The sequence below is a fragment of the Stegodyphus dumicola genome, chromosome 10 (assembly GCF_044657685.1).
Source record: "Stegodyphus dumicola isolate Sdum_Otavi_A_Nest chromosome 10, ASM4465768v1".
Lineage (NCBI taxonomy): Eukaryota > Metazoa > Arthropoda > Arachnida > Araneae > Eresidae > Stegodyphus > Stegodyphus dumicola.
In genome coordinates, this window is record NC_140777.1 from 174,952,824 (window position 1) to 174,967,330 (window position 14,507).

A 14,507-nucleotide genomic window follows, 5' to 3' on the forward strand; every position below is an offset into this window, starting at 1 on the left:
TGCCAACCAATTTTGGTCTTCTGTACAGATGGTCATCTTGGAGAACATGATTATATAGCGATTACCAATCAGAGAAATTGGTTTAATCAAAGTGATATATTAAAAATACAAAAGTAGATGATGCGGCGTATTAATTTATTAGCATATCCGACGTATAGGTTTATTTTTACTCTATTAAAATAGTAAGTTTGTCGCAAATTAAATAGCAAATAATGTAGCCATAAAAGCTTAGGAGAAAAAATGTTAAATTTAATTTTCTGAAATGTTCTAAGCGAATAATAATTTTAAATGCTGAAAATAATTATTACGCATGAAGTAAAAAATATTACAGAATACGTTATAAATTGTTTCATTGACATGTCTTGATTTTTCTATTCAAATAATAATTTCCTTTACTAATGCATTAAAATAAAGTTAATTAATTACCTTACAATTAATTTATTCTTTTATTTTTGCCAACCACCTATTGCCAGACAACAGCAGCATTTTCATTACCTTATAATCCTCTTTCTAAATTTATGCCTTTATTTTCAAGTCGATTTATCATAAGATTTAAGGCAGTGATTCTCAAACTGTTTTGTTTCATGTATCCCTTTCAGCATTGCTGGAAGATTATTCTCCCACTGCCTTTCCAAAAACTCAATATATACACTGAAGTGACAAAAGTCATGGGATAACAGTATGCAAATATACAGATGGCAGTAGTATTGCGTAGAAAATGTATAAATGCGAAGTGCTTTGGCAGGGCTTTCATTCGTGTTCAAGTTATTCATGTGAAGAGGCTTTGACGTGATTATGGCCGCACGACGATAATTAACAGACTTTGAATGGTAGTTGGAGCTAGGCGCATGGGTATCGTTAGGGAATTCAACATTCCGAGATCCACAGTGTCAAGAGTGTGCCGAGAGTATCTAATTTCAGGCATAACATCCCACCATGGACAGCGCAGTGGCCGACCACCTGCACTTAACGATCGAGACCAGCGACGTCTGCGTAGAGTTGTCAATGTTCACAGACAAGCAACACTGCGTCAAATAACCGCAGAAATCAATGTGCTACGTACGAGGGACGTGTCTGATAGGACAGTGCGGTGAAATTTGTCTTCCTTGGGCTATGCCAGCAGAAGACCGACTCGAGTGCCTTTACTGACAGCACGACATCGCCTGCAGAGACTCTCGTGGGCTCGTGAGCATATCGATTGGTCCCTAAACGAATGGAAAACCGTGGCTTGGTCAGATGAATCACGATTTCAGTTGGTAAGTTGATTCAGTTGATGGTAGGGCTCGAGTGTGGCGCAGACCCCACGAAGCCATGTACCCAAGTCGTCAACAAGGCACTGTTCAAGCTGGTGGTGGTTCCATAATGATCTGGGCTGTTTTTACATGGCATGGACTCGGTCCTCTGGTGCAACTGAATCGATCATTGACTGAAAATGAATACCTTCAGCTACTTGGAGATCCCTTACAGCCATTCATGGACTTCACGTACTGAAACAACGATGGGATTTTTATGGATGACAATGCGTCATGTCACCGGGCCACAATTGTTCGCGATTGGTTTGAAGAACATTCTGGACAATTCCAGGGAATGATCTGGCCACCTAGATCGCCCGACATGAATCCCATCGAACATTTATGGGATTTATGGGACATCATCGAGAGGTCAGTTCGTGCCCAAAACCCTGCACCGTCAACACTTTCACAATTATGGACGTCTATAGAGGCAGCATGGCTCAATATTCCTGCAGGGGACTTCCAACGACTTGTTGAGTCCATGCCACGTCGAGTTGCTACACTTCGCCGGGCAAAAGGAGGACCGACAAAATATTACGAGGTATCCCATGACTTTCGTCACTTCAGTGTATATGTTTATGTAGATTATTTTTAACGTGGTTTTACTAAACAGCAAAGAGAACAGAAAATGTTGATAACTACCGAAATTTGAATAAAAGGTAGTTTTATATTCATAAATTAAAACAAACTATTTAACAAATAAATCAAAAGCTGACTGCATTCTGCTCCTGAAACTTTGAAATCCTCCACCAGATTGAGAAGAGAGAATCGGTCATAGTGAAAGGGATGATTGGATTATTATTGATGTTTAAAATTTTGTCTATTGTAATATCCTAATTTGATAAGATTTTTATACTAATTCTGTAGAATGATTGTTATTTTGACTTACAGAACGCAGTGCATTTTTAAATCAAACATTCAATACCATAAACGGCACGTACACCGCGGGAAAAATAAATAATAAAAAAAGGGAACAGTCCAGTATCTCCCGTTCTACTGGGCCGATTGACGAAATTCAAATTGCGTTTTTCATGTCTTAGGATATATATATTAGATTTATATACAGCATTTTTTTAACATAGGTATTTTGACACAAAATCGAATTTTTTCTGAAATAACATACCCATTTTCAGTCGCGCTTTTCAGACATGAAAAACTCAATTTGAGTTTCGTCAATCGGCAGAGCAAAAAGGGAGAAAGTTTTTTAAAAAAAATTATGAAAATTATTTTAAAATGCAAATTTTAAAAATAAATTATGGAAAATGGGTGAATTTTATTTGGAATGAACCTTAATTTCTAAATATGAAAGAAAGAATCAAATAAATTTAATAAAAAGATATATTAATAAATATATATCAAATTCAATTACCATTGAAGAGCTAAAAGTTTGGGAGCTAATTTTTTAAAAACTACTAGTGCGATTTTTACGAATCTTGGCAGTTTGGTATAATTTCAGTCACAGAATCAAAATTTGGAAAAAAAATTGGCATGTCGTTTCAGAAAAAGTCTGATTTTTTGTGAAAATACCTATATTAGAAGAATGCTAATACATTCTTCTAATATAGGTAATATTACAATACGTATAAAATTACCTATATTAGAAGTAATAAAAAAATTACGTATATTACGTATCCTAAGTCGTATCCTAAGTGGCACTTTCGAGGCATGGAAAACGCAAGTTGAATTTCGTCAATTAGCGCACTAGAACGGGAGATATAGAACTGTCCTCCCCTTTTTTTTTCCTGCAGTGTACGTCAATTTTCTATTACTACAATTAAATTACAACCTTTCTCATTTATATTTTTCTCATTTAATATTTTATCAGCTGAATAAACTACATACTATTTAATAAGTTGTACAACAATTAAAATCAGTTTTCTCTTATGGAATACAATACATTAAATTTATATACAGCATTGTTCTAATATAGGTATTTTAGCATATAGTCGGACTTTTTGTCAAGTAATATACCGATTTGTTTTCCATGTTTCGATTCCATGACTAAAATTTTTCCAAAGAGCCGAGTTTTGTAAAAATCGCACCAGTAGTTTTTAGAAAATTAGCTCTTAAAATTTTAGCTCCTCAGTATTAATTGAACCACCGCCCAGACGGGAATGTAGTAAGTGACTCCGACTGTTGCACTTAAAGGCCCGGGTTCGACTCCCAGAGAAAGCATGGATGTAAATTGCCTGTCTCCTCATAGGAAGCAACAGTGGCCCACCTAGGTGCCTCTATAATAAAGTGACCACCGCTTCCGGCCATAGTAGTAGCCAATACTTCTAACAACCTGCGCCCGCCATTCGAAAAAAAAAAAAAACTTTTAATTGAATTCGGTATATATTTATTCATATCACACCTTTTTTTTTTTTTTTTTTTTTTTTTTTTTTTTTTTTTTTTGTTAAATTTAATTCCTTCTTTCACAGTTCAAAATTTAGGTTCAATCGCAAAAAAATTAGCAGGTACTTCTTGATTTATATTTTAAATTTGTATTTTTAGTAATGGTTATAAATTTTCGAAATAATGTTTGAATTGTAACCGATTTTAATATCATTAATTTTAATATCACCTTAAAGTCTATGTATTTATAGGAATAAATACATCGAACCTGCAGAAAATTAGAGAGTATTTTTTTTTTTTTCAAATTTTCTCAATATTTACATGAATTATATTTTGGCGAGTTTTGAAATTTGGCATATTTGTTACAAGCGATAATAACGTCAAATCTGCTTTTCGCACTTTGTTAAACATTACTTGAAAGAATGAACTATGCTTCTTTCTTTCTGCTCGTGCACAATGAAAGGGAGAGAAAAATAGTATAAATTAGTATAAATTAACAATTTCGCCAAGTGAATTATTTTTGGTGAAAATTGCAAAAAGTGCGCCAAGATAAATTTTTGAATTTCTCTCCAAATTTTACAAAATTTATTGCGTAGGCATAACTTAAGTCGTAGATTCGAGATATGGAAAACAAATGGGTGCATCATTTCAGAAAAAAAAAACCATTTTGTTTCGAAATACCTATGTTAGAATAGTTTTATACATAAACATAATATACATCCTAAGTCACGCTTTAGAAGCATGAAAAGCACAAATGAAATTTCTTCAGTTGTCCCACTGGAAGGGAAGATATGGAGCTGTCACTCCCTTTTTCGGTGCAGAATGTATTAACCACCATGAATTAGCTACTACAGCCCATTGATACTGTAAAGAGCTTCAATACAAAGATTTCATAGATAAATTTCATCAACATATTATAACAGGCAATTTAGCAATAGTTCAAAACCAACATTTAAGAATTTTAATGGAAAAAGGTACCAAATTTAGACCAGTACTAAAAATTAACAAACATCACAGTTTTAAAAGTTTCGTAAAAAATATAGACGAATTTATAGTTAAAACTAGTTTCAAATTAAATATTCCAAATTCTACCTTTATGGCATGGAAACATGCAGTATTAGAAGAATTCAAGCAAAAAATTCGAAGAAATGAATTTAATAGTAATTTACAGTGGAATATTCTCATACCTCTTTTACAGGATTTAAAACAAAAGTTCATAATTACCAAAATTGACAAAGCCAATAATAACTTTAGCATAATATGAAAATTTTTTTATGTCTCATTAATTAATACTGAACTCAATAATGCCATTACTTACAAGCTCACCAATCTACAAGAAAATGTTATTGCAAAAAAGCTAAAAGCATTTCATAAGAAACTGCAAATTTCACAACCATCTAACTACAATAGATTACCAAATCTATATGCTCTCCCAAAAATTTTCATAAATCACCACTCAAATTTAGATTTATTGCTAATGGTACAAATAATTATAAAAAGAATATAGATTACATATTTGCAATTATACTTAAAAAAATCTGTAATTTAATCCAACATCTCGTTAACAAACAACACAATTATAGTTGGATTATTTATAATAATGCTCCAGTTCTCAGCAGTTTTAAAAGTTTAACAATCAAGAACATTAACTGCTATGACTTTGAAAACCCTTTCTCTACCATTAGAAGAAATTTTTACTAGTTTAATGCAACTCCCACAACTTTTTCCTGACATACTTGACATCCTTTGTATTGAAAGATGGAATACTTATCTGAATTGTGCATTATTTAATAACTACATTAAATACAATAATAAGATCTTTCAGCAAGTTAGAGGAATTCCTATGGGAGCAAACAGTTCTACACAAATTTGTAACCTATTTCTTTTTACATTTGAATATAAATTCCAACTCAGTTTAAATAAAAATGAATTAAAGCTATTTGTTCATACTTTTAGATACATAGATGATATTATAACTTTCAATAATAATTCTACTTTTGAGCAATTCAAAGTTTACCCAATAGTTTAACACTTAATAAAACGAATACGAATCAAGATACTATTGAATTCCTAGACCTGCAAATTATTAAACACAGCAAAATTAAATTATTTGATAAAAGAAGGAATTTCCATTTTCCTACTATTAAACTAATTAATTGGAACTTTAATATTTCTAGAAAAGTAATAGAAAACACGTTTCATAGCCAAATTATCAGAATAAAAAATATATGTACTGAAAATGACGATTTAAAGGAAGAAATCATAAAACTAATTAATGTACAAGTTGATAACCAAGTACCACCAAAATTTATTAATTTACATATTAAAAAGGCAGGCCTTGACTTTACTTTATAATTTTTTGGCTCTTTTGGATATGATAACATTACCTTAAACCTTAGCTGGAGGGTAATGAAGGATATAAAAGAGTAGGGAAATTATTGTAAATTTTTATTGTAAATATTTTATAAATATGTATATTTAATCAATACTGGATTCTTTCCTTTTACTAATAAAGGGCCAACTCTTTTCAAAAGTCTCAATTATAGCCCGAATTGAGTGAAGATTTTAATCTTCTTCTTCTAATTTTCCATACTTTAGCCAGTATTTAGTTAAGTTTTGATATACCAATTGAAATCAAGTTCATTAAATTTTCAATATTTTCTTTCATCAAATTTAAGTTTTATTTAACTTCCTAAAGGAATTTTTGAGAAATTTCTGGGAATTTTTAGAGGTTTTTTAAGGACTTCATTTCAAAAAAATTTGGGGAAATTTTACTTTAAAACATTTCAGTTTTTCTTGATTACTTTAATTTTTTGCAATTTTCACACAAAAAATCTTTCACTTAATTTTTTTAACAATTTTCACGGTTTTTCAACAGAGCACGCATTTCAAGTTGCAAACAGTTTTCATTTTTTTCACATACCACTTCACTTTAATTTCCGTCAAGCAAACTTGCATCTCTTGATTGGCTTCGTTACTTAACTCCCTAAATAATTGATATTACTACTTTTAGTATTTTTAATTTAATTTAATTTTTAATATTAATGTTTACAAAAAATTTTTTACTATAACAAAAATGGCAGCTTGGCACTCAACTTTACCTACATAAGCGCCATCTATATAGTTTGAAGAACACACTTACTTCTCTTTCACAACACTTTTGCAGACCCCAACACTCATATAGTAGGTAAGTTAGAATTAAAACTTACTATTTACTTGCTTTAAGTATTTTTTTTAAATTTTTTATGTGGTGTATGGGTGTTTTCTAAATGTGAAATTGTGTTTTTGAATATATATTTGTTTCAGAAGTGAAACAACAAAAATCAGCGTTATACCTACAAAATTTTCACAGGACTAGTTTCGATGGTTTTACTGAACCATCATCTTCAGCTGCAAAACCGCAAATGAACAAGATAGGAAATAATGATTAGATAAGAAAAGAAAGCCTGGACAAGAATAAGCAAGTGGCGCCATCTGTTGGCGAAACCAGAACTAAAACATAATTTCTCTAAAAAGCCGAAGGCAAATTTGGATTGGAATTAGGATCGTTAACTAGAACAGAAAGATTTTTATGAATGTGAAATGCCTCTAGAAAATCCAGTTCTCCAATGGAAGATGTTTTTTGAATAATTTTGGCAGCAGAAAAATTGAAAGTGTGATTTTCGGACCAACAATGTTGAGCAACAGAAGACCTCTGTGTTTCCTTTTTTCTAACATATGCCTCATGTTCTTTGACGCGAAATTTTAAGGCTCTCTTAGTTTGGCCAATGTAAATTAAACCACACTGGCAAGGAATCCTATAAATACCCCAGGTATTCATATCCGGAATGGGGTCCTTGAGTATAGAAGTTGGAATTTTATTGATGGGAGAAAAAACAACCCGAAAGTTAAATTTCTGCAAAATATGTGCAACTTTATAGCTAATTGATGGAAAGAAGGGAATGACAACAGAATTTTTATAATCTCCTAAAATAAGAGTGTGGCTTTTAGTGTGTTGAGATGAGAATTTTTTAACTGCTTGATTAATAATGTTGGGTGAAAAGCCCCTGTCAATAGCTATTGCTTTTAAATAATTTAGTTCTTCATCAAGGGCTAGTTTGGAGGAGCAAACTTGAAGAGCACGGAAAACATAGGAATAAAATGAAGCTAACTTTTGTTTAGTCGGATGACATGATTTAAAGTGTGGTGGAAGGCAAACCGATGCAGGTTTACGGTAAACTGTAGTAGTGAAGTTGGATGTGTTACGTGTGACCAGAATGTCGAGAAACGGAAGAGAATTGCAAGTCTCAAGTTCAAAAGTGAACTGAATAGCAGGATCAATAGAATTCATTGTTGAAAGAACTTTATTTAAATCATCTTTATTACCTTCAAACAGGGTAAAAGTATCGTCTACGTAGCGGAACCATGCCGGGAAGTTTAAAGTTTCAAACAATTTTGATTCATAATAATGCATGTAGATATCAGCCAGGATGGGACTGAGGGGACTTCCCATGGCTAATCCCTCAGTTTGCTTGTAATATTTATTTTGGAAAACAAAATGTGTTTGTTTCAAACAGAGTTGAGTTAGAGAAATTAGCTCATCAATTTCGATGCAAGAGAAATGAAATTCGCGAAGTCTGGTTTCTAGACATCTTAATGCACCCTCCACTGGGACATTGGTGAATAATGATTTTACATCAAAAGAAACCATGAGTAAATTACTAGGAGAAACGTTTTTAACCTTTTTTACAAACTCTATTGAATTTTTTATGGTGTAAATGTTATTGTCTAATAGAGTGGAAAATCTAGAAACTAAATATTTAGCTAAATGATACGAGGCAGTACCTAAATTTGATACAATAGGGCGGAAAGGAATACTACTTTTATGAATTTTGGGAAGAGCATATAATCTGGCACAATTCGCAACAGATGGGATAAGCGAATGTTTTAAGTTGCTTGAAATGATTTGCGAAGATTTGATCGCAGTTTTTATTTTGGATAAGTCCGAAGGTGAAGGATCTTTAGGGATCGGATTATATGGTCCTTCGTTTAAGAGTTTAGTGACACCATCGATGTAAGTGTTCTTATCCATGACGACTATCTGGCCACCTTTGTCGGCCTTTGAAATGATAATATCCGGGTTAGAATGAATTTCGCGCATTGTAGCTCTTTCTCTCGCAGTTAGATTTGGTTTCAAAGGTTTATTATTGAATTTCACATTATGAGCGATAAGATGCCTAATCATTTCTTTCTGTGAATCTGAAACTTTACTGAACTTGAAAGCTTTTTCGATAGGAGCCAAAATCTTTGGAATCGAGGGTTTACAGGTTTGTGAGAAGTTAAAATTATATTTTAGAATTCTCTCTTGTTCTTCTGAAAGACTAACATTAGAAATATTAACTATTGGCTTGATGTTTACAATGGGAAGATTTTTTGAACTACTTGAACTGGAAGACTGTAAAAGAAGTTTTTCGAATTTAACTGCAAGGGTGTTTTTATGACGGTTAACTGCATTCTCCGTTCTAGACCAAAACTTTTGCTCAAGGCCAGTGAATTTTGGATATGATTTAGCGAGTTCCAGATGAAGCGTATAGAGTTCATGTTCAACTTTGGACAATTGTTGACGTGTATCCCTTATCACGGACCGAAGTAAGGCAAGCTTGCAATTTAACAGAATTCTTGAAACGCGACTCGATAGTTTTTGATTAGTTTTGATTTGAATAAAATTGGGGATCAATTTTTTACATTTACATTTAAGTAAAAAGTCAAGATGATTCAGGAATTTTTGCCGTTTCAGGCGTAATTTAGTGAAACGATTAACGGATGAAGGCATGATAAACAATGCAGAAAATCAAACTAAATTAACTGAGCAATAATAAAGTACACACAAAACAGCAGAAAAATCCCTCACTGAAATGAATAGAAAACAAAACGTTTGTAAGCAAAATGCATGAAATCAGACAAGCAAAGCACAATATACAAATGTACAAAACATAAACATAACTTGAAAATTGCAAAAATATTTTTGCATTTATTTGGATTTTTCTGCTGTTTTGTGTGTACTTTATTATTGCTCAGTTAATTTAGTTTGATTTTCTGCATTGTTTATCATGCCTTCATCCGTTAATCGTTTCACTAAATTACGCCTGAAACGGCAAAAATTCCTGAATCATCTTGACTTTTTACTTAAATGTAAATGTAAAAAATTGATCCCCAATTTTATTCAAATCAAAACTAATCAAAAACTATCGAGTCGCGTTTCAAGAATTCTGTTAAATTGCAAGCTTGCCTTACTTCGGTCCGTGATAAGGGATACACGTCAACAATTGTCCAAAGTTGAACATGAACTCTATACGCTTCATCTGGAACTCGCTAAATCATATCCAAAATTCACTGGCCTTGAGCAAAAGTTTTGGTCTAGAACGGAGAATGCAGTTAACCGTCATAAAAACACCCTTGCAGTTAAATTCGAAAAACTTCTTTTACAGTCTTCCAGTTCAAGTAGTTCAAAAAATCTTCCCATTGTAAACATCAAGCCAATAGTTAATATTTCTAATGTTAGTCTTTCAGAAGAACAAGAGAGAATTCTAAAATATAATTTTAACTTCTCACAAACCTGTAAACCCTCGATTCCAAAGATTTTGGCTCCTATCGAAAAAGCTTTCAAGTTCAGTAAAGTTTCAGATTCACAGAAAGAAATGATTAGGCATCTTATCGCTCATAATGTGAAATTCAATAATAAACCTTTGAAACCAAATCTAACTGCGAGAGAAAGAGCTACAATGCGCGAAATTCATTCTAACCCGGATATTATCATTTCAAAGGCCGACAAAGGTGGCCAGATAGTCGTCATGGATAAGAACACTTACATCGATGGTGTCACTAAACTCTTAAACGAAGGACCATATAATCCGATCCCTAAAGATCCTTCACCTTCGGACTTATCCAAAATAAAAACTGCGATCAAATCTTCACAAATCATTTCAAGCAACTTAAAACATTCGCTTATCCCATCTGTTGCTAATTGTGCCAGATTATATGCTCTTCCCAAAATTCATAAAAGTGTATTCCTTTCCGCCCTATTGTATCAAATTTAGGTACTGCCTCGTATCCTTTAGCTAAATATTTAGTTTCTAGATTTTCCACTCTATTAGACAATAACATTTACACCATAAAAAATTCAATAGAGTTTGTAAAAAAGGTTAAAAACGTTTCTCCTAGTAATTTACTCATGGTTTCTTTTGATGTAAAATCATTATTCACCAATGTCCCAGTGGAGGGTGCATTAAGATGTCTAGAAACCAGACTTCGCGAATTTCATTTCTCTTGCATCGAAATTGATGAGCTAATTTCTCTAATTCAACTCTGTTTGAAACAAACACATTTTGTTTTCCAAAATAAATATTACAAGCAAACTGAGGGATTAGCCATGGGAAGTCCCCTCAGTCCCATCCTGGCTGATATCTACATGCATTATTATGAATCAAAATTGTTTGAAACTTTAAACTTCCCGGCATGGTTCCGCTACGTAGACGATACTTTTACCCTGTTTGAAGGTAATAAAGATGATTTAAATAAAGTTCTTTCAACAATGAATTCTATTGATCCTGCTATTCAGTTCACTTTTGAACTTGAGACTTGCAATTCTCTTCCGTTTCTCGACATTCTGGTCACACGTAACACATCCAACTTCACTACTACAGTTTACCGTAAACCTGCATCGGTTTGCCTTCCACCACACTTTAAATCATGTCATCCGACTAAACAAAAGTTAGCTTCATTTTATTCCTATGTTTTCCGTGCTCTTCAAGTTTGCTCCTCCAAACTAGCCCTTGATGAAGAACTAAATTATTTAAAAGCAATAGCTATTGACAGGGGCTTTTCACCCAACATTATTAATCAAGCAGTTAAAAAATTCTCATCTCAACACACTAAAAGCCACACTCTTATTTTAGGAGATTATAAAAATTCTGTTGTCATTCCCTTCTTTCCATCAATTAGCTATAAAGTTGCACATATTTTGCAGAAATTTAACTTTCGGGTTGTTTTTTCTCCCATCAATAAAATTCCAACTTCTGTACTCAAGGACCCCATTCCGGATATGAATACCTGGGGTATTTATAGGATTCCTTGCCAGTGTGGTTTAATTTACATTGGCCAAACTAAGAGAGCCTTAAAATTTCGCGTCAAAGAACATGAGGCATATGTTAGAAAAAAGGAAACACAGAGGTCTTCTGTTGCTCAACATTGTTGGTCCGAAAATCACACTTTCAATTTTTCTGCTGCCAAAATTATTCAAAAAACATCTTCCATTGGAGAACTGGATTTTCTAGAGGCATTTCACATTCATAAAAATCTTTCTGTTCTAGTTAACGATCCTAATTCCAATCCAAATTTGCCTTCGGCTTTTTAGAGAAATTATGTTTTAGTTCTGGTTTCGCCAACAGATGGCGCCACTTGCTTATTCTTGTCCAGGCTTTCTTATCTTATCTAATCATTATTTCCTATCTTGTTCATTTGCGGTTTTGCAGCTGAAGATGATGGTTCGGTAAAACCATCGAAACTAGTCCTGTGAAAATTTTGTAGGTATAACGCTGATTTTTGTTGTTTGACTTCTGAATTAGTATTTATTCGGCGTGTTATTGTGTCTTAATTATATATTTGTTTTTTAAAAATTGTGAATTAGTTCTTTTTGTTTCTTATTGGTTTATATGGATTATGTATGGTTCTTTTATAGTTTCTTTTTATTGATATGCATATTCGTGTAGGGGAAGTTTCTGTAGACAAGGGTTTCTAAAATACATTGGTTTCTAGATTTCATTATTTTATAAAAAATTGATTTTTTAAAAAATTTAATTTTTTAGGAAAAGGTTTAATTCTTGACTTTACTTGCTTGTTTCTCGGGCGATTTCATTGGTATTTTCCTTTTTGAACTTTAATTCTTAAATGTTAATACTTAAATGTTAGTGTCTGGGGGTGCCACTTTGTTGGAATTACTTTTGGTTTTGACTTTTACCCTTGCCTGCATGAATGACGAGACACGAATTGAATGATTGGAGAGTTAGGTTTGGAGGCAACTTCCCCTTGATAAGTCTGTCTCCTGCCTACTCAACGGTCATTCACATATGCATTTAAAAAAAAATTGTTTAATTTAATTTTAATTTATTAAATTAGTAGATTTATTTTCATGGATAGATTTTGCACTTGATTTGCTTATGCTTCTGAACTTAAATGATATTGTAGATTAGTTCGAGAATTAAATCTTTTACATGTTTGCCGAATTTTTTTTAAAAATTATTTTGGCTTTTATCTTTTTTTTTTTTTAGAATTTAAATTTGCTTTTTTACTTTTATACGTATTTGTTAAGAATTTGAATTTGTTTAAATTTAAATTTCATTCCTTGCAGCAATGGCGCAAAGAATATTTAATTAAATATGTATTTAAATTTAATTTTTTAAATTAAATTCAATTTATTCTTAAGAGGGAATAACAAACTTACATAGTTCTTTAATAAAATAGTGAATATGTTCCTTTTTCACTTCACGTCATCACCATAGGTACTGAACATACGTGCGTTCCACTTTACGTAAATCCCTTTACGTTCCCTTTTACGTAAATCCCTTTGCGTGTCAGAAAATCACAAGGTTTATATTGTATGTTTCATGATGCTAGATTGCGAGACGGAATCTTTCATTTATAACCTAAGTTTTGTCATCCTTCGTAACACGCTGAATGAAATTAAAAAGCGCAACATCACAAAGGGTCTCAGTGAATTTCTCATTCACTGAAACCACATTTTCACTGAATTTATCATTCAGGGAAAAAGTTACAGCAGTCATCGTTAGTTCAGGATAAATATTCAGATGAATATTGTGTTGTAAGTGCATATAACATTCCATAGAATAATGTTAAAATTACTAAATTTCCCAGTGCAAATAAAAGATTTCTTTGTTTTTCTGAGTTGTATTTAATATGTATAATTTCATTTTTTAACTTTTTTTTTTTTTTTTTTTCATTTTTTAACTTAATTTTGATGTCTTAAAATCTCTATCAGACCTCAATCCTAAAATTTTCGTTGTATCCAATTTTTACCTAAGTATCAAAATACATTCTATAATAAGTTATATTTAATAATACTATATTTTTACCTATTCAGGGGATTCCATGATTGCCCAACACAACAATCAGAAGTTTTCTACAAAAGACCAGAAAAATGATAATCAGAAGGATCAGAATTGCGCTCAAGTATATAAAGGTGGATGGTGGTATAACACTTGCCACCACTCGAACCTCAATGGTCTGTATTTGAGGGGAAAACACGAGAGTTTTGCAGACGGTGTAGTTTGGCTGTCATGGAAAGGCTACAAAGAATCCATGGACACAACTGAGATCAAGATTAGACCTAAAAATTTCAGGAAAACTCAGGAAACACCTATAACTCCTTTGCGTCGATAATTTAAATAATTACAAAAAGCCAAACAAAGCATAAATTGTAATTACAAGCAAGAATTATTAGCCCAAAAGGGATGTCAGTCCCGAATGGGATTTTAGTCTCGAAATGTCATTTCGCGTCGAAACACTTAAATGCGTTGTTTCACTTTTCAAATTGTTGTCACCAAATATTATCGCCCTGTATTATTTTTAAGGGAATTAAATAATAATGAAGCATCTGCATGAATGTATGCTTGTTTTCTTGCATTGTGAAAAACAAACGATACCAAGAGATATCAAATTTTGAACAACGTAGTGCATAGTTACTTGGAATTTAGAATTTATTTTATTATCTGTCTCGTATCTTGTACAACTTTAGCGAATTTTTGATTAACAAACTCAACGATTTCAAAGCGAGCAATGACAACACTGTACGGAATAAAATACTTATCTCCAGCGCGAGAGACT

General features: G+C 32.4%; 1 protein-coding gene across 1 annotated transcript in view; it reads left to right on the forward strand.

Annotated features, from left to right (window-relative positions):
- LOC118179286 (techylectin-like protein) overlaps positions 1 to 14,282 on the forward strand; it is a 31,438-nt gene extending 17,156 nt beyond the window's left edge. Inside the window, exon 6 of the mRNA XM_035348468.2 lies at positions 13,765 to 14,282. Coding sequence (XP_035204359.1) covers positions 13,765 to 14,063 — 299 coding nt within the window. The 3' untranslated portion in view covers positions 14,064 to 14,282. The remainder of the gene's footprint in view (positions 1 to 13,764) is intronic.
- Positions 14,283 to 14,507: the final 225 nt, after the last annotated feature.